At 40.8% G+C, this 19274-nt stretch overlaps 2 protein-coding genes across 5 annotated transcripts; one reads left to right on the forward strand and one right to left on the reverse strand.

Annotated features, from left to right (window-relative positions):
* Positions 1–5458: 5458 nt before the first annotated feature.
* LOC102699644 (pollen-specific leucine-rich repeat extensin-like protein 4) lies at positions 5459–7154 on the reverse strand. The gene has a single exon (XM_006645820.3). The coding sequence runs from the start codon at positions 7070–7072 to the stop codon at positions 5705–5707; it is 1368 nt and encodes a 455-aa protein (XP_006645883.2). The 5' UTR covers positions 7073–7154; the 3' UTR covers positions 5459–5704.
* Positions 7155–11076: 3922 nt separating this feature from the next.
* Positions 11077–19018, forward strand: LOC102717470 (pentatricopeptide repeat-containing protein At1g06140, mitochondrial-like). Of its 4 annotated transcripts, none has more exons than XM_040525266.1 (7): positions 11077–11458; positions 11962–12034; positions 12295–12442; positions 12726–15560; positions 16725–16909; positions 17015–17179; positions 18585–19018. In XM_040525266.1, exon 4 carries the CDS (start codon positions 12822–12824, stop codon positions 15234–15236), a length of 2415 nt encoding a protein of 804 aa, XP_040381200.1. In that variant the 5' UTR covers positions 11077–11458; positions 11962–12034; positions 12295–12442; positions 12726–12821; the 3' UTR covers positions 15237–15560; positions 16725–16909; positions 17015–17179; positions 18585–19018. The 4 variants fall into 4 exon arrangements, with proteins under 4 accessions (XP_040381200.1, XP_040381195.1, XP_040381204.1 ...); XM_040525261.1 differs by having other exon boundaries at positions 16784–16909; XM_040525270.1 differs by having other exon boundaries at positions 16784–16846.
* The last annotated feature ends 256 nt before the right edge of the window (positions 19019–19274 follow it).

Below are 19274 nucleotides of genomic sequence, written 5' to 3' on the forward strand. Positions count from 1 at the left end.
TCCTTGTAAATGACCAATTTTGTCCTGTGTTGAGGACCCAGGACTCTTATCACTAGTAAAAAGTGGGACCGAGTGCTTAGCGGGTTCCACTAGGGGTTACCCATGGGGTAAAACTTCAAGAGTTCCAAGGTCTTGACATGATCTTAGAACTTCAATTGTCTTTACGCTACCACAATGCATGGTTGACGTGTTGTTGAGATCATGTATTCTGATTAAACTTGTATGTCTGTTATCAGAGATAAGTTTTATTTGAATATATGTGCCCTTAGTTATGGGAGTGATGTTACTCCTAGTTAGTCCCCCACTTGGCATGAGTAAAAGCAGAGTTGCTAGTGTACGACTATGCTAATATTAAAATATTGACTTAGATTTAGGTGTGTATTTAAAATTGTTCTTTGAAACATAAACTAATTAAACTATTGAAATAGACACCATGTCAATTCCTTGTTTTTCCCTATGCATTATCATGCAATTCCGAGATGCTTGGTGAGCACCGTGGGTGGTACGCACTCTTGCTCACGTAGAAGGTAGTGACTCTTGGTCACATCAAATTCATAAGATGGATGCTATAAAGAAAAAGGCTTAGACCATTAGTTTATGCCGCCATCAAGTGCCTATGGTTGCCTTCATAGACATCAACTATTTTTCATTTATCTTTGAATATAATGGCATATTACTACTTGTGGGATACCCAGATTAGGGGTATACCTATGTACTATATGTATTTTTATGGGGATAGGGTTCCAAGAAGTAAAGGAAGAGGTAAATACAACGACCGTGTAATATATGGCAACGCATAGTTTTGTATGTCTGGGTTCCCATAATCAGTCAACTATGGTTGGTTTGGATAAGTAACTCTTGTATAAGGGGAGATAAGGGTGGTCCCTCGAGAACTATGGCCTAGCAGATTGTTCAATGTATTCATTGAACACTTGTTTGGAGACTTTTTTTAGGGTTTTAGACAATCAATCATCAATTAAGTAGGAGTACAGTATTATCCCATCCTTGAAGATCTAAACTTGGTAATCTTTGTCTCTTGTGTACCATCGTACTTTCAATTTCATGTGCCACCCTAAATATTATTGTCGATATTTCGGGGAGGAGTCAGACAGGGTGACCCTTTATCACCACTATTGTTTGCGCTTGGAGCTGATATGTTACAAGCAATAATCAATCGGGCTTGTAGAGATGGTGTCATCAACCTTCTGATTCCTGTCAGAGGAGACGATAATTTTCCTATTATTCAATACGCAGACGACACACTGATATTCTTGGAAGCTTCTACCCCGCAACTGTTTATTTTGAAGGCCCTCTTGAACTCATTTACAGCAGCATCAGGCCTAAAAATTAATTTCTCGAAGTCTTGCCTGATCCCAATCAATGTTACAGAGGAAGAAACCACAATCTTGGCTATGATTTTTGGATGTTCCGTTGGCACTTTGCCTTTCACCTATCTGGGATTACCTCTTGCAACAACAAGACCGAAAGTAATTAATTGATTTTGCGCCGTTAACTGACAGAATTGAGAGAAGATTAACGGCTAGTTTAGCTTTCCTATCTTATGGGGATCGCCTTAGAGCACGTTTAATAGTAAAGCCAACTTACTAGCTATAAGTTTATATTACAGTCAACATATATAATAAATTGACTACAAGGTTGGCTATAATTTTTATCTCTTATCTCTTTCTCTTACCTTTACATTTAATTCATTTTTCTTGGAGTTGGTGTATAGCTGGCTCTTGCATGAGAATCAACCCCACTTTTTTTTCATTACCTCTTTCTTTCACATTAGCTTATAGCCAACTTATAGTCTACTATTATACTTGCTCTTACCCTTGTAAACTCCGTTTTGTCTTCACTTCCATCCTTCTATATGTGTTCATTGTCCTCGCCGATTTTAGTAATTAAAACAACAGACAAAGCTAGAAGGCATTGTCTCTAAAGAGGAAAGGATCTGACATCAACAAAGAAATCTCTTGCAGCATGGTCCAAGGTATGCCAACCAAAAAACAAAGGTGGACTTGGGGTTATTAATTTGAGAATTCAAAATACAGGGTTACTATTGAAGCACCTGCACAAATTTTATAATCAAGAGAAGATACCTTGGGTCAAACTGGTTTGTTCTTATTACACAACATAACCTCCCAATGGAGTGCCAAGTTGTTGACGTCAAAAAGTGTTTGCTGACGTGTCACGCATAAAGGCCTAGGAATCTCTCCTTAGATCGCTCCAGTGCAGGACCTAAATTTGATCCTGCAACTGACAAGATGAAGAATAAAACAAGTTGATCAGCTATCGAGCCGATAGGTAACAAAAAATCTAATCAATCGGATCGATGTTGATGTAGTAGTGTTTAGCCGATAGGCTGAATGATCGGCTATTGAAAGCTTGGATAGGCTAGAAATCCGATACGAATATACTTGAAGAATAATTAAATAAACAATGAATTATGTGTTACGAACGGCCAAAACCAACTAGCATATAATTATTATAAGCCGATGCAATATAAATAACTACCGATCTAAATAAATCAAGCCATTGATGTATAAGCAGCAAAGTAAAACAATCGGCTACTTTATTGATAACAAGCATGTAGATCGGCAAAGATCTTTGGCTAAAATATCGAACCAAACCGAGATAGTTCAAGATTATGCCTAGCAATGTTAGGATAGATACAAAACAAATCTAGATTGTCTTCAAGCCGATGATCCGATGACTAATAACTTATCGGCTAGTACTCCGATAAAACAATGAGCAAGATATATTGATCTGATATAAACCATCTGATAAACGCAATCTAATAGATTTGACCGAACTGAAATATTAGATTGAATATGTCAAACAACAAATATCAGATAAACTGATATTGATCTGATATAAACCAACGTAGATCAACCAAAGTTGTCTACCAAATAAACTCAAGATACAAAAGTAACCTAAGCTGAAACTGATACGAAGCTAGCAACCGTACAAGCAGATCAGAAGATCAGATCGAACCGAGACAGTTCTAATCTAGCCGATACGATTACCGTGGCCAGTGGAACGTAGGACTTACCTCTTCGCCGGAAATCGAGATGATGCAGCCCCACGTCGGGTGCCAAGTTCCGCCGGTGATGAAACCTCGGAGAAGAGAGTGGCGATCCGCCGAGAGTAATTGATTTATATTATGTGGAAGCAGATGATTTACAATGACCCCAAGCATACATATTTATACCCACAGGCGGATACGAGTTCATATCGGACACAACACACGTTTCCTAATAGATAAAAAGGAAATAACACAAATCCTATTTGGACTCTATCTCTAATCCCTATTGAATATGACATTGTTTCCTAATAGATAAAAAGAAATAATAAGTCATGACTAGACTCTAACTCTCTTAGAGATAAAGGAAAAATCCTAAACTAACTCTAATTAATAGATAAATAGTGTTGTCATGTCTTGGTCTTCATGATTCCCTGTTGAATTTGAACTTTTTCGGATAAAATTTATATCTGTGTTTACGTCTTTTCTTATCCAAATCCAACAAGGAATTTTACCAAATTTTGGTGTTAACACAAGGGGCGCTTCGTTTTGGTGGAAAGATGTTCTTCAATTTGAGATTTTTTTTATACAGGGATTGCTAAACCAATCATATCTTCAGGAAAAGTAGTCTGGGTTTGGGAAGATCTTTGGGATGATAATGTCAAATCTATTAAATACCCAAGACTATATTCTTATGCCAAACGTAAACTTGATTCAATTGCATCGCATCTCCTATGACCAACTGAGGAACAATACTTCCTTCCCCTCTCTGCTCAGGCTTTTCAGGAATTTGAAGAAATGCAAACAGATTTGGAACAAATCAATATTGACGAGGATGCAGACAAATGGAGCTATATCTGGGGTTCTGATAGATATCACAGAAATTTTACAAGATAAATTTTGCTTCGGTCGCTCCACCGCTAACACTGAAATGGATATGGGATAGTAAAGTAATAAATATGAAGATTAAGGTTTTTGGGTGGTTATTCTTTGTAGACACAAGGCTTAATACAGGGAATCTTTTGGATAGAAAGAAGATGATTCCTCCCACGAGTAATGCTTATTGCGCAATCTGTCAAGCGAATATCAGAGAAACTAGAGGTCACCTATTCTTTGAATGCTGCTTCAGTAAGGTCTGCTGGAATGTGTTGGGCTAGAGCTGGCCCACTAATATGGAGTTTCACCAAATGATCCAACTCAACCGGAATGCTTTTGCTGCACTATGCTTCATGCAGCTTCTTCTGCTTGCGACTTGGAATATTTGGAAGGAAAGAAATGGACTGATTTTTCAAAGTACTCAACCTTCTTTATCTTCATGGAAAAGAAATATGAAAATAGATCTTAGCCTACATTTAATTAGGCTGAAGGATTCTCATCAAACTACATTGCAATCATGGGTTGATACTTTGTAATGGTTTCGACCCTCAGGCCTTGCTGTAACACCTCTTCTTAATTTATAAAAATTAAACCATGGGGGTCTCCCTCGCTGTCTTCTATTCAAAAAATATTATTACCGATACAAAACATCGACATTGCTCACATAATAAAGTTATTTTCGTCTGCTTTCTCAGATAATAGGCTACTCTATACTATGTGACCCACCTTCTTGGGACGAGTATAATACACTAGAATTTAGGAAAACGGTATTTTACTAGGCATGACAAGAATAGGTAGTGGAGGTGCAATTAAGCTAAATGGGAGGTGGCATTAAGCTAAAATGGAGAAGACAGGCCGAATGGGTACAGAGGGGAAGGCTAGAGGAAAAGTGGTGAACTATTGCCAATCTGTTTAAGTGTTCAATTTTGGACCATCTATCCGCTTCGAGATTCATATAAAAGCTGAGTGTATGCTAGGATTGGGGCTTGAATTAACCAGTGATGTTCGCTTCCACATATAGCGCATGCACACAACCAAATGAGCAGGCCCTTGTTCTTGTGTACTAACACGAAAGTTACAATCTAGTTATATGTAAATTATAATGTGATTATTGTACTATAGTTAAATTTGAAAAAAAAATGAGTGGTTTCTTGTGGAAAGTCGTTTAGCTATCGAGTGCCTGTATATAATCGAACTGATGAATCATGAACCGGCAGCGCTAGTTGTGTGAACCATTAGTGATAAGGGGTTTTTAATTGATTTTTTATGTAGTAGTGCCGTTGAAAATTGCTGCATTCAAATAACCCGTTTATGCACTATGGGCTCCATTTACTTCAAAAAGTTATCCTGAGGAGTAATTTTACGATTCTTGAGAAGGTACTGATAGATATCAAAATTTTAATATAAAATTTGGTGAGTACCTAAGGTACCAAGAGGTACTAAAATTTAAGATTTGCTTCAGTCCAACAAAAAGTAATAAAAAATACCTCGAGATACTAGTACATCGAGATACCAAATCGTTTCTGACCATTGAATCTACCAGTGCACATCCTACTCAGCTAAATTCAATGGTGGGAAACGATTTGATACCTCAAGATACTTTTTATTGGACCGGAGCAAATCTCCCAAAATTTCTTAAGTACCAAAACCAAGTCAAAAACTATGGAAAATTGGAATGGTAAATGGGCACCCTCAATGTGGTTAAAAGTATGAGCTTTATATTACATTCGACTTAATTATCATGTGCTAATGTTGGACAACAACTGCTATATATGCACTTCACACTTGGCCTCAAACTAATGCTCAGTATCCTGCGAATTGCGGTGGCGGCGGAGATTGGTATTTTGATGTATATATTGGCGGGAGGATAACCGCTTCATGAGTTGGCGGTGGCGCCGCCGGAGGAGGAGATGCTATGGGCGGCGGTGGTGAATGTGCCAGCTTCTCCGACGAGGCTGGCCATCCACAAGGCTTGGTCATGGCGCAATCAACCGGATGGCTCACGACCGGGGCACACTCGCCGGAGCTCTTCTGCATGGGCCTCGTGTCGCCCATGCAGTTCGCTTCGTCCTCGAATGACTTGTCGCGTTTCGCGGCTAGCAAGGCGTTGCACCCGGCGTCTTCCCCGGCGAGGAAGTTGTGCGAGACCGACAGGTTCGTCAACGCCGGGAGCTCGCAGACGGAGCCTGGCACGATCCCGGTGAACGTGTTGTGCGACAGGTCGAGCTGCTCGACCTTGGCCAGGCCGTCGAGCGTCGTCGGGATCGAGCCGGCAAGCAGGTTGTGGCTGACGTCGAACACCGTCGCGTTGGCGAGGAGCCCCGACTCCACGGGCAGGCAGCCGGTGAGGCTGTTGTTGATGAAGACGAACTGGTCGAGCGTCGCGGCAGCCTGGCCGATGGTGGCCGGGATGCAGCCGCCGAGGTCGTTGTTGGCGAGGACGATCACCGACGCCGTCGACCTGCCGATGGTGTCCGGGATGCCGGACGTGAAGCGGTTGTTGTTGAGGAAGATGGCGTCGTAGGGCTTGAGGAAGAGCTCCGGCGGGATGGGGCCCTCGAAGCCGTTGAACCGGATGTCGAGGTAGCTGAGCCTGGGCACGCGGAGCACCGCGTCGGGGAAGGGCCCGACGAGGCGGTTGTTGCTGACGTCGAGCTCGTAGAGCTGCGCCATGTCCTTGACCTCCTCCGGGATGACGCCGCAGAAGCGGTTGGAGTTGAGGTGGAGCACGGCGAGGTCGGACAGGAGGCCGATCTCCCTGGGCAGGTAGCCCGCGACGTCGGCGGCGTTCATGTCGAGCGCCGCGACGGTGCTCGCCGAGCTGTTGTCCAGCGACGGGACGCAGCGCACGCCGTTGTAGGAGCACACGTCGGGGCCGGCCCAGTTGCCGGTGAAGTTGCCCGGGTCGGAGTAGAGCGCCTCTCGGAGCGCGCGCAGCGCCCTGTGCGCCGCGGCGAGGCGCGGGTTGCTGACCTTCACCTTGATGTCGATGCCGATGTGGACGTGGTCGCCGTGGCGCTCCAAGTTGGCGAGCTGACGCCGCGTGATGGCCGCCACCTCGTGGCTGGTCAGAGCGAGGCACGGCGAGGAAACGAGGGTGGAGAAGAACAGCACCGCGACGACGACGGCGGCGGCTGCGGCGACAGGGAATGCTGCTGGGAGGATGCCCATGGTGGTGGTGATCGGGAACGTCTCATCAGCCTTGGCCGAAGCCAATGGCTGGTGGTGGTAAAGACAGGAGGATGGAGAGAGAGATCGCAAGCAGCGAAACGTTAGGAGAAGATGCATGGGTGGTCGGATGGTTAAGAGGATCTAGAGGAGTGGATCGATTGGTCTGTGCATGCACGTACGTTGTTAGTCATGGAATGGAACGGCATTGTGGTGGCGTTCGCCAAATACGGTAAAATTCGTTCATGTCTTCGGTTAGGTTGCTACTGATCTCCGCGGTCCTCCGTTCCATAGGGTAAGATGTTTAACTTTTTTTGTTTGTGATGTTTGATTATTTGTCTTATTCAAAAATTATAAAAATATCATTTATTTAGTTTGTGACTTACTTTATTATCAAAATAACTTTAAACATGACTTGTCATTTTTATATTTGTAAAAAAAATTTAATAAGACGATGGTCAAACGTTACAACCAAAAAAAGTCAAACATCTTGTATTATAAAACGGAGGTAGTAGTTGTTTTGGTCGTCAAAAGTGTCATGTAAGTCTTAACCTTTTGGGCATATTTGGCTCGTAGGAAAAACATACGATTTGAATTTCTAAGGAATGATTCATATAAAAGTCATTCAGTTGGTAGGTACGAAGCATATAAAAGGAGTTTTTTTTTCCTTTTTTATAAGTTGGAGAGAAAACAGTTAAAATTTTCCTTCCACTCATGGCTTATTTGGAACTTAATATAGGGAAAAATACGGGATTGAGAAAAAACAAAGGAATAGTATGTGATTTCATATGCAGAACAGATGATTGAAAAACTTGGGAATTCGATGGTTTGTTATGTTCAGAACACAGGAATACATACACGTACCACAGGAATTTCAAGATCAACAAAAATACCATAGATATTAGTCTAAGTAAGCAATTTATATTAATTTCTACTATAAAAAATGTTCATGTGTTGCAACGGAAAAAAATTGAACTAAAAATAGAAGAATCATCCAAAATATAAGTTTCAGCTTCAAGCAACTTAAAATTAGTCCAATATTATGGCTTTATAACCCATGCATTACAATATGAAAAAGTTTAAACTGAAGAAACAATTTTATGAGTGACCAAATGTAATTTTATTAACTTTTAGCAAAGTAAAATTGTAAAGAAAGCATACAAACAAATTTCTGCAGATTGAACTGATTAAAAACGTATTTTTATTAAAATTTAATTGGCCCGAGGATTTGTGCTGAAATATACTCCTTTCATTCTAGTAAAATATACTCATGTCATTCTAGCCATTTCTAGCATGCAAAGTATATCCCAAACTATAACAGCAACTTTTAAACGTATTTTTTCTACCGATCACAAACTATCATCACTAAAGATTTTCTCATATTTTCTTTTCTTAATCAATCATGACGTTCCTTATTTAATTTTATCGATTTAATACACTTATCAACTCTAGAACTTACTTGTTGTTTTCGAGGATGTTCCTAGATATCGGGCGTTATTTAGTGTGATTTGATTGTCGACGTACGATTAAGGTATAACGTTCCAGTCAATAAATCTATATAGCCCACTCTACACGATGAATATGTCGATGTTTACATAGCATCCTACTTGTATTTCTATTCCCGTTTATTGTAAAAGAGTTAACCAGAATATAAACTGGCCGAAAACATATAGACAAATCCCACTGACCAAATACGTACTTAGCCCTAATTGATCGAAATGAAACAAGAACACAGTTACCTAAATACTATTAATAGGTTGGGGTATTACACAAAGACTATGCTATCTTAGAAAAACTCCAACGGCTCCACATCTAAACTTGTCATCTCATTTTTTTGGGCAAATTATAAAAAAACTGTCTCTAACAGTTTGACATTTAGGTTCCTAAATTTTAGCAATTTATCATATCCTCTCGTTTGCGTGTATATATAGGAGTGTAGATTTCACTTAGCATCTAGAAAGTACGATGCTGGGTTGTTTCTTCTCTTGCGCCTCCGCATGAAAAATTCAAGTGCTCCGTACTTCTTTTTGGTCCGACGTCCCGTCGCCGTCCAGTGGCCGCGCTGCCGCCGACCGGGGCGTTCTGCCGTCACCGCTCGACGTCCCGCCGCCGCCGACCGCTGCGCCCCGCGGTCACTGCTTGGCTGCTTGCTCGTTGTCACACCGGGAGGATTCCAAGAAACCGGGTGGACTAGAGCGCTCGTGAAGTCCGGTGCACACATCGATCGAGTTGGTGGTAAAGCCATCAGCCATGGCGGCCGCGGCTCGCGCGATCATCTGCGAGATGATGCCGAACCAGAGGGCGCCGCTGTCGTCTCAGCAGGCGACAAGGCGTGACGGCCGGAGCAGGAAGATCGTGCTCAAGCCACGGCTCTGCACGCTCCGTTCGTACAGCGCCGGCAGCGGCGTGGTGGCGCGGAGGCGGCTGGCGGGGGAGGAGGAGACCGGCGGCGGCGCGGACGGCGTCGGGTCCTCTCCCCGTTGTTCTTCGCGTCACTCGCGACTACATCGACAGCACCCGCAAGAGCCAGGACTTCAAGACCATCTCCAGCCGCCTCGCCACGGTAAGCTTCGCCTCGCGCCGCCGATACGCCGGCATGCACTTAATTTGCTTGAGACCAAACTCCTTGGGAGTTCATTAGTCAGCGGAAGGTTTGTTTTTGGGACGGGGCTGCGCGGGGGCGCGGCCGGCGCCGGAGTCGCGGCACAGCCGCGGGGCTGAAACATATATCTTTCTCGTCAAAATATAATCATCTAAAATCTTGTTATTTAATTACCGTTGTATTTAGATTGTTGAGAGGATAAGTAATTTATAAGAACAGATCATCTGAAGTTTAAATTTGAAGAATTCCCCATTTTTCACATTATGACGCCACACGTATTGTTTCATACAGTGGTAGATGCAGAACGTGCCATTGTCTAAGGGCCTTAAAATTAGGGTGTCACACATCTATATTACACAGAACACTAAGTATACCTAATTAGTGACAAAACTAGACACTACAGTAAGGTTTGGAGTAAACCTAGCAGATCATCTATTAGATCATTCATTCTAAAAATAATAATAGAAAGACGATGTGGGAGGAAAAAAGATTCTAGCAGATCAATTTATCTTATCATCCAAAAATAAAACATTATCCATATTAAAAAGCAAAAAACTCTAAATATGGATGTTCTTTGTTCTCTCTCCATATTCTTAACATCCAATCAAAAGAGGAGAGAACAATGAGAGTATATGGTTGTAAATATTAATAAAATATATATGATTGATGTAATATGGATGTTATGTTGGAGTGATATAGAATCTATTTTGGTTGATTATACTAATAATAATATAGATGATAAAATTTGAATAAGTTGGTAAGAATACTCTTAAAAGATCAAGACTAACGACGTAAAAGCATGAGCGAGAGCAGTCCGATATAAGTTGAAAAATCAAATATGCACATTAAAGACTAAAAATGTTCAATGCAACAGTTACCCATCAATCGCCACCGCTGCGTCCTCCACCCACTGCCGCCGGCGGGCGGGCCCACCTATAATTCAAGGGTATTTAGACGTATACCTAAGATTTTTATGAAAAGAATACGTAGATATGTTATGGCTGTGTTCATCAGCATGGGTAAGTTATCTTATATATCTCGTTTTTCGCGCGCACGCTTTTCAAACTGCTAAACGGTGTATTTTTTGTAAAAAAAATTTTATAGGAAAATTGTTTTAAAAAACCATATTAATCTTTTTATATTTTTTTAATAATTAATTAATTATCTACTAATCTATTACTCTGTTTTTCACATTGGGCCTCCTCTCTTATCAAACGCGGCCTATGTATACTACAGATATTCGATGGAATAAAAAGAGAAGCATATTTCAGACCAAAAATTAATTTATTGGGTCATTTTTCTTGATTTGGCCCATTTCACGCCCAAGGCCCACGGCCCAATATGGCTATGGGCGACCTTGTGCTGTTCGGCTGTTACCCGGCTGGAGCACTGGAGCAGGCGAGCGCGAGGTCGCGAGGAAGCCGAGGTGGCCGGCGGCCGGTGGCGGCGGTTCGCGTCTTCCCGGGACGCGGCTGCGGCGCCGCGGCGAGGAGCGGACAGAGGAGGCGCCCAGCGCTGGGCGAGGCTGCTGCTGCCTGCGGGCAGCGGGCGTCGGGCGAGGAGCAACCGACCGGCCGGCGGCGCCGCGACGACCGAATCCCAAGTTCCTGACTGCGGCGTCGGGCGCCCGAAACCCCGAATCCCGTCCCGACGGCCGACGGCAGCGAGCTCCCGAGGAGGCGAGGTCTGCGGGCCTGCGGTGGTGCGACTGTGCGAGGGTCCTGCCCTCGTGCTCCCCTCCCACAGTGCCGCCATGGAGGCATGGAGCTCAGGTTGTTCGTAAGAAGGTCACTGCCCCGTCCCATTTTGATGGAATCTTATTGTATGAACATGTTTATGGTCTACTAGGCTATGGATTTCGCGTTCCTGTTTGGTTCTTGTAATCTTGTTTGATCTATGGTAGTGTAGCGTGTAGGTACCAGGTGTTTGATGAATTGCTTGTGCATGTGAGGGCAGCAAGCTCGCCTTTTTCTTCAGTGATCGCTACATCCTGTCCTCCTATTGTTTGAAGAGCACAGGAAAATGAGTGATAGTCCTAGTTTTAAGTTATAATTCGTTAGGTTAGCATGTGTTTTGGTTTCTCGTTCTTAAATTTTGCACAGCCAATCTATTTTAGCAACATTTGACATAGATTATTAAGGATATTTCGATTTTAATATGCTGATCAGAGTATATATGTTTTGTCTCAGCTTTAAGCTGTGAGCTTATCATGCAAAGCAGTATTCTGGGTCCTTGTCAGTTGCCACTACCTGTTATTGATGAGTGTTGCATTCGATATCATGTGTTTCAGGTTTCAAAGTACAAGAAGGGCCTGAGGAATGAGCCAAAGCCTTGAAGCCTGTTGCCGTAATTGTCCGCTGCAGGTAAGCTTCATCCAATGCATTTTCTGAAACCATTTGCTGTTGTTTCATTGCGTAAATTCAATCTCTATACCAATTTAGTAAAATATGACATTGGCCTCAATTTGTGTTAGATATGATATATCGGAACATCACTAAATGGTTGATGTTATACAAGTCAATTATTGAGATTTTAGGTATAAAAAAATTTTCTTAATCATTAACATTTCGAATACCCAACCTCTAAATCCTGCTCCTGCCACGCCTCCCCCCTCCATCCACAGCCGCCACGTCCCCCTCCATACGCCGCCGGCGCCTCTCCACGTTTCTGGCTATGAGGCGTCCAGGGAGTCTTGCCACCCCAGCGCAGCGGTCGCTTGACGCCGCCTGCTTTTCAGCCTCGGCACCCGCGCCTCTACGACGAGCGACAAGGTCTGTTGAAAACCCTAAAATCCCTCCATTATTTTGATCTTATACCAATGAATTATTTTAGTGTTCTCTGTTGGTGTATCGTTCATGAATGGTGTAAAATACTTTGTGTTGTGCTACTTGAATTTACATGCCAAGATCTGTTTATGTCTGTGGCTTCACATCTTTGTCGTGTATGTCCTAACTTGAAATTCTGGCTTATTTTTAATGTGATTTTTCTATCAATATGTGTGATGGTATACTACATTTCACTGATTGTATGTGTCCTGCTGTTGATCGGGTTCAGGTGAATAGTCTATCCTTGGAGGTTCGACAAAAATAAACATGTTTGTGAAGTCGAAGACAATTAGTTACTCATTTCAGTTTTCTTGCGTCTACAACCATGATGACGATATCAATTATTTTGAGGAATTTAGCTGGTAACACTAGTTCAAAGTTTGATAAAATTGCAATGCTGAAGCTGCGTAGGAGGCTATCAGGATCCACTGCAGATAAAAATTCATGCTCTAGTAAGATATGTAGTTTTGACAAGTTTGCTTCATTGATCCAAGGCTGTGCAGATGTTAGGTTTCTAAAGAAGATCCATGGTCGTGTTTTCACACATGGACTTTGCAGGGATGTGATTGTCGGCTCTAAGATTCTGAGCTGGTATGCTAATTTAGGAGCCCTACCTGAGTCACGGCTTGTTTTTCAGAAAATTGCAAGTGATGATCTTTCCCTGTGGAATTCAACCATGGTTGATTATTTTAGAGCTGGTTATCCAGAGGAAGTTATTATTTTGTATAAGAGGTTGAAATTGCACCAGATTGGTTTTGATGGGAAAACTATTACCTTTGTTTTGAAAAGCTGCACTGAGCTTAAGAATCTGTCCCTGGGTAAAGGAGTGCATGTGGATTCACTTAAGCTTTGTCTTTCTGGGGATAAATTTGTTGGTTCCTCCCTCATTGGCTTATACTCCAAGCTTGGCAGGGTGGACGATTTACAGGGAGTGTTTAAAGAGATCATCAACAAGGACATTATTGCTTACACTTCAATGATCACTGGTTATTCAGATATTGTGGATTCAATTGCATGGAATGCGTTTGAAATTGCCATTGATATGCTGCAGAACAACTTGGAAGTAAACCGTGTAACTCTTGTAAGCTTACTGAAAATAGCTGCAAATTTGGGAGCACTTAAAGAGGGTAAATCTCTGCACTGCTATTCCATAAGGAGAGCAATTGGTGTCTCAGATGATATTCTAGAGACCAGCATTGTAAACCTGTATACTCGATGTGGAGCTTATCAGTCAGCAACTGCTGTTCTGCGAAACTCAAAGGGAACTGTTGCTTCATGGAATGCTATGCTTTCTGGTCTGGCTAGAGCTGGACAAAGTTTTAATGCAATCCAGTACTTGTCTGCGATGATGCATGACCATAAAGTAACTCCAGATTCAGTTACTTTTGCAAACGTACTTTCAGCATGTGCTGAGCTATGCTATTTTCGTATTGCTGCTAGTATTCATGCCTACTTCATAAGAAGATTTATGCCTGTGGATGTTGTTTTGGCCACTGCTCTTATTGAGGTCTATTCGAAATGCACAAGAATCATGAGATCGAGGCATCTCTTTGATCAACTGATTATTAAAGATGCCGTCTGCTATAACGCAATGATGTATGGTTACCTACAGAATGAAATGGCTAATGAAGCCACCTATTTACTCAAATGCATGATGGCAGAAGGTATTACTCCAGATTTTGCCACTGTTCTTAGCCTGCTTGCTGCATTTGCTGATCAAAGAGATTTAGTTAGAGGGAGGTGGATCCATGGATATGCAATTAGGCATGGGTTTGGTTCAGATGTGGATGTTAAAAATCAAATCCTATATATGTATTCAGTTTGTGGAAAAGTTACAGCAGCAAGGGCTATGTTTGACTCATTGGAAAAGAAAAACTTGGTTTCATGGACCACCATGATGAAGGGTTGCTTATCCAATGGGCATGTAGATGAGGTGGTTCAATTATTTCAAGTGATGCAGAAACATGGAGAGAAGCCTGATTGTATTTCTCTTATAACTGCAGTTCAGGCTTCTGCTGATCGTGGACATCTAAATAGTCTAAAACAAATTCATTGTTTTGTTTACCGTTCCTTATTGGAGAAAGATAAGATTACTGCAAATTCATTGATAAGCGCTTATGCCAAATGTGGAAGGTTGGATTTGTCAATCAATTTGTTTTGTAGTTTGGATTACAGAAACTTGGATACTTGGAATGCAATGATCAGTGCTTATGCAATGCATGGGTTCTATATCAATGTGCTTAATATGTTCAAGCAAATGGAAGAAGAAAACATTCATCCTGATGAGTTAACATTCTCTACTGTGCTTACTGTCTGTAGCCATGCTGGTCTTGTCGAGGACGCCTGGCGTATTTTCAATTCCATGACATCAGTATATTCAGTTCTTCCACAGGAAGAGCATTATGGTTGCATGGTTGACTTATTGGGTCGTGCCGGGCAACTAGAAGATGGATACAAAATTTTAAAAATATCTAACTTAAAAGATAAATCCTCTATATTATGTGCTTTGCTCTCTGCTTGCAGAACTCATGGAAATACAGAACTTGCACATGCTATTATCAAAGAGCTCCTTGAGCATGGACCACAAAACCCAGGTATTTATGCTCTGATATCAGAAGTGTATGCTCAGGAAGGGCAGTGGAATGCATTTGCTAATACGAGGGCTAGAGCTAATTTAAGTGGTTTAAAGAAACATCCTGGTTCTAGTTTGATTGAATCGATGGAGCAAGGCATGTGGTAATGAAGAGTCTGAATGGCATGTTGCTTTTATGGTTGGAAATTTACACTATAGCCCTTTTGAAATTCTGAGGCTCTTGTCAGCCAAAACAGTTGGCAGAATGACATGGCCTGACTTATGTGGTTGAGGAGTCAGCGCCAATTTCATAGGTGCTGATCCTGGGACATCACGTCAAGGACTGAGGCACCACTCTCAGCTTGCCCTCATCTCTCATGCGAAGAAAAGAGGTGAATGACCACCTCTCTCCTTTATTAAATCCCTCTCTAATTGGCGCCAAATCAAAGGGTTCCATGTGGACTTCACATGGAGTGGAGATCATGTAGGAAGGTATTCTCCCTCGATTCCCCTTATTTTGTTATTTCCGTGATTGATTTGAGCAAATTGGGGTGGAACCCTACTATTTATTTGATTCATTTATGAGCTAAGCAAAATGATCGATATAAATAATGAATATATATTCACATGTATTTCAATTTATACGTAGTCTTTATTTTGCAAGGTGTGAGCTTGATTCTGCAGTGGTTCGGAAATTAGTGTATCTTGTTTCAATGTTTTTGAAATTAGTATATAAACTTGGCCTTGCAAGTTCTGAAATTATTTTCCAAACTTAAAAACTTGTATTGCAATATGTACTAATCTATAATTAATTATGCAAAGTTACAATAGTCACTGTTAACTGTCAACCAGTGGTTTACTGCTATTTATCATAGTTTGCGTAGATAATCGGGTTAACAAATACTTGATTGATAAAGAACATCAAATGTTTGGTTTATATGATTGTTTTGAAAGAGTTTAAAATATATTATTTGTATTACTAAACTGAATGTTTGGTCCTTAAGTCGTCCAATTGAGTGCAAACACCCTTTACTGTATTGGATACTAGTTGTGACTGGTTGAGGACTAGTCGCTGAGTTGACTACTCTACCAGCTATTAATCTACATACAGCGATTGCTTCTACTGTTAGTATGTTACTACTTGCTGTGCCTGATAGACACGATGGAGCTATCCTCTCAGCTCCCATTCACTTAGTAATAGCGGGCCTGAATGGCCAGAGCCGCCCAAGAGACTCACTGTTGCTTCCTCAGCTCCATTGTTCCTTCTGCTGCCAACAAATCTAATTGTACACCCTGACGACTAGTCACATGACTTGATAATAGTGTAAAATAAATGGATTGCATCATAACTATCGGAGTCCTTGCATTGGAGAACAAAGAATCCAAAAGTGTTTCATCCTATATAAGATGTGCATTCCCCATCTCTTGTATTTTATCTCCCTTAGCGCACACTTGAAACAATAATTTCCAACTTACGTCCAACTGGGATAGAGAACTGATGCTTGCAGTTCAGTGGCAAAATTGCTGAAGATTTGTGGGGCATGGTTATTGGCAATAGCTTTTTAGCAATTTATTCAAGCTCTCGTTTCTTTCTTTTCAATGGATATTTTTACTCTGACAGCTAACTTTTTTATGTTTCTTCCTAACCGATATCAGAACGTATTAATTGTTCTTCGATACTCAGTCCATCACTTTGCTATCATGTTACTTAACAGATAGCAAATGAACAATGGTTCAAGATATGGGAGAGATGATTCCATATGGGTTGCCTCGCAATGGTCAGTTCTCAGCATGCAGCAAGGATCGTTTCAAAAAGAACTGTAGCTAGGAAACCATTTGCCGTATGTGTCACTTATTTGTTACTGCTCAGCACAAAGTTAGTCCATTCTGGTTTCGCTAACATGCCTTGTATAAAAAAATTTAAAATGCTTTCTTTGATCTTGAAGGTAATCTTGAGGAGGTTGGTTATAACGATGTCATCGCGTTGGAGATCAAATCGAGTATTGGAACTCTTAAAGTTGAGGGCTGGGTTTCTGAGACCCCATGGAACATGTTTGATAATGAGGCGCTTGATGACAGTGAGGTAGTCAGGCAACCTTAAGTGCCGTCCGGTATATTCTCATCCCCCTGACTTAGGCCCCGTTTCTTTCAACTTAAGACTATTATAATCTAGATTATTGAGTCAGATTATTATAAGCTAGATTGTTATAATCTGTAATAGAATAAGCTGTGATATGTTTCTTTTCTAGATTATTAGAGTCTAGATTATTGGGTTTACAAGTCTAAAAAGGGATAAAAAGGGAGTGGGGTGGCATGATGGGTAATTTTTCACCTAATAAGCTAGAAAAAGCTTACCTAAATGAGCTTATCAGATTATAATAAGCTGGGCTCCAGATTATAATAAGCTACTTCAATAAGTTGTTTGTTTGTTTCTTTCAGCTTACTTCCAATAATCCGGATTATAATAGTCCCAAGCTGAAAGAAACGGGGCCTTAACTATCCTAGGAGAAGAATTGATCTAAAACTCCCTCTGTTTTTTTAATGGACGTCATTAACTTTTGAATATCCTTTGTCTTATTCGAAATTTTTGTGCAAATATACAAAATTATAAATCATGCTTAAAGTTATTTTACTAATAAATCAAATCATAATAAAGTAATTATATTTTTTAAAAATAAGATGAATGGTCAAACATAGATAATAGATTCAAAAGTCAACTGTATCGACTAAAAAAGCTGGAGGGAGTAGCACTTGCAATATTATCTAAAACTATATACTCCCTCCGTTTCATAATGTAAGACTTTCTGCCTTGTCTAGATTCATATGGATGCTAATGAATCTAGATATATATAAATTATATATATTTATCAACTAATAAATTTTAGATAAGACTAAAAAGTCTTACAATATGAAATGGAGGTTATGGCCGTATGCATTGCTTGATACAGATGCATGAGAATTTTTCCTCTACTATATCGTATGTATGAATACTTTTGGTTACCTTTTTGTGCTATGATGACTTCTGTAATAGACCAAGTATCTATTCATAAAATGGTATTAATTTTTCACCCAGTCTTCATTTTGGCATATGGTCATTTTGTGAAAACTGTTGGATATTATAGTTTTTTTTTTGCCTTTGCACAACAACTATTTATCCCTGTACACTCCATTCATGATAGTCCGACTATGTTACCATCTTACAAGTAAGGGGCTGTTTAGTTCCCAAAAATTTTCATCCAAAAACATCACATCAAATCTTTGGACATCTAATTAAATATAGATTAAACAAAAAACTAATTGTACAGTTATGTGAGAAATCATGAGACGAATCTTTTGAGTCTAATTAGTACGTGATTAGCCATAAGTGCTACAGCAACCCACGCTAGCCGTGAAATTTGTTTTTTCATTCGTGTCCAAAAACTCCTTCCGACATCCGGTCAAACGTCTGATATGACGTGCAAAATTTTTCATTTCACCAAATAAACACCCCATGAAACGATGGAATGTGCATTGCAGGAACGAACATGGCACACTTCTATACAATAGTGTAAAGGGTTGTTGAGGAAAGTGACACCAATAAAAGACCAAAGGGGTGATAAATCAAAGTCAAAGGCAGGTGCTGAGGTGCAGGGCTGAACGCGTGAAGTGATAAAATCAGAGCCCCCCTGCAGTTTTCCAGGGCTGAACGCGGGAATAAGAAGAAGACTGTACGCAGTGTTGACGTCTATCCGGAACTAGGTAAATTGGAAACATTATAACGATGCCTAGGAATCTAGTGTGCATAAGCATTGTGTAGCCTAGGAATCTATAATTTGTTTTTTTATTTATGTCCAAAAACCGCTTCCGATATTTGGTCAAACGTGTGACGTGACATTTCTTGCAAAAATTTTTACAATCTAAACGCTGTCTTAGATTCTAAAGAAGCTTCTGAGAATTTAGAAAAGCTTTAAACCCAACTTCTTCAACTTTTGCCTTTTTAGTTTATTTTTTAGAATTTGTACTTCTGGCTTTCTAGTTTATTTTTCAGAATTTGTAACTATAGATTTTCAAAAGTTGTCAATCGTTTGAGGCAGCTTCTGATAGAAACAATTTTTGAGAAAAACTACATTTAGATGAAGCTCTCCCAAATAGGCCCTCAAATAGAGACTAAGGGAGCATTTTGCCTAAAGCTTCCACAACCTACCCACCACGACGACTCTCACAACA

The sequence above is a fragment of the Oryza brachyantha genome, chromosome 1 (assembly GCF_000231095.2).
Source record: "Oryza brachyantha chromosome 1, ObraRS2, whole genome shotgun sequence".
In the NCBI taxonomy this organism is placed as follows: Eukaryota; Viridiplantae; Streptophyta; class Magnoliopsida; order Poales; family Poaceae; genus Oryza; species Oryza brachyantha.

Bases quoted from the DNA above. Each gene is read 5' to 3' on its own strand.
- LOC102699644 (XM_006645820.3), bottom strand. From the start codon at position 7,072: ATGGGCATCCTCCCAGCAGCATTCCCTGTCGCCGCAGCCGCCGCCGTC.
- LOC102717470 (XM_040525266.1), top strand. From the start codon at position 12,822: ATGATGACGATATCAATTATTTTGAGGAATTTAGCTGGTAACACTAGT.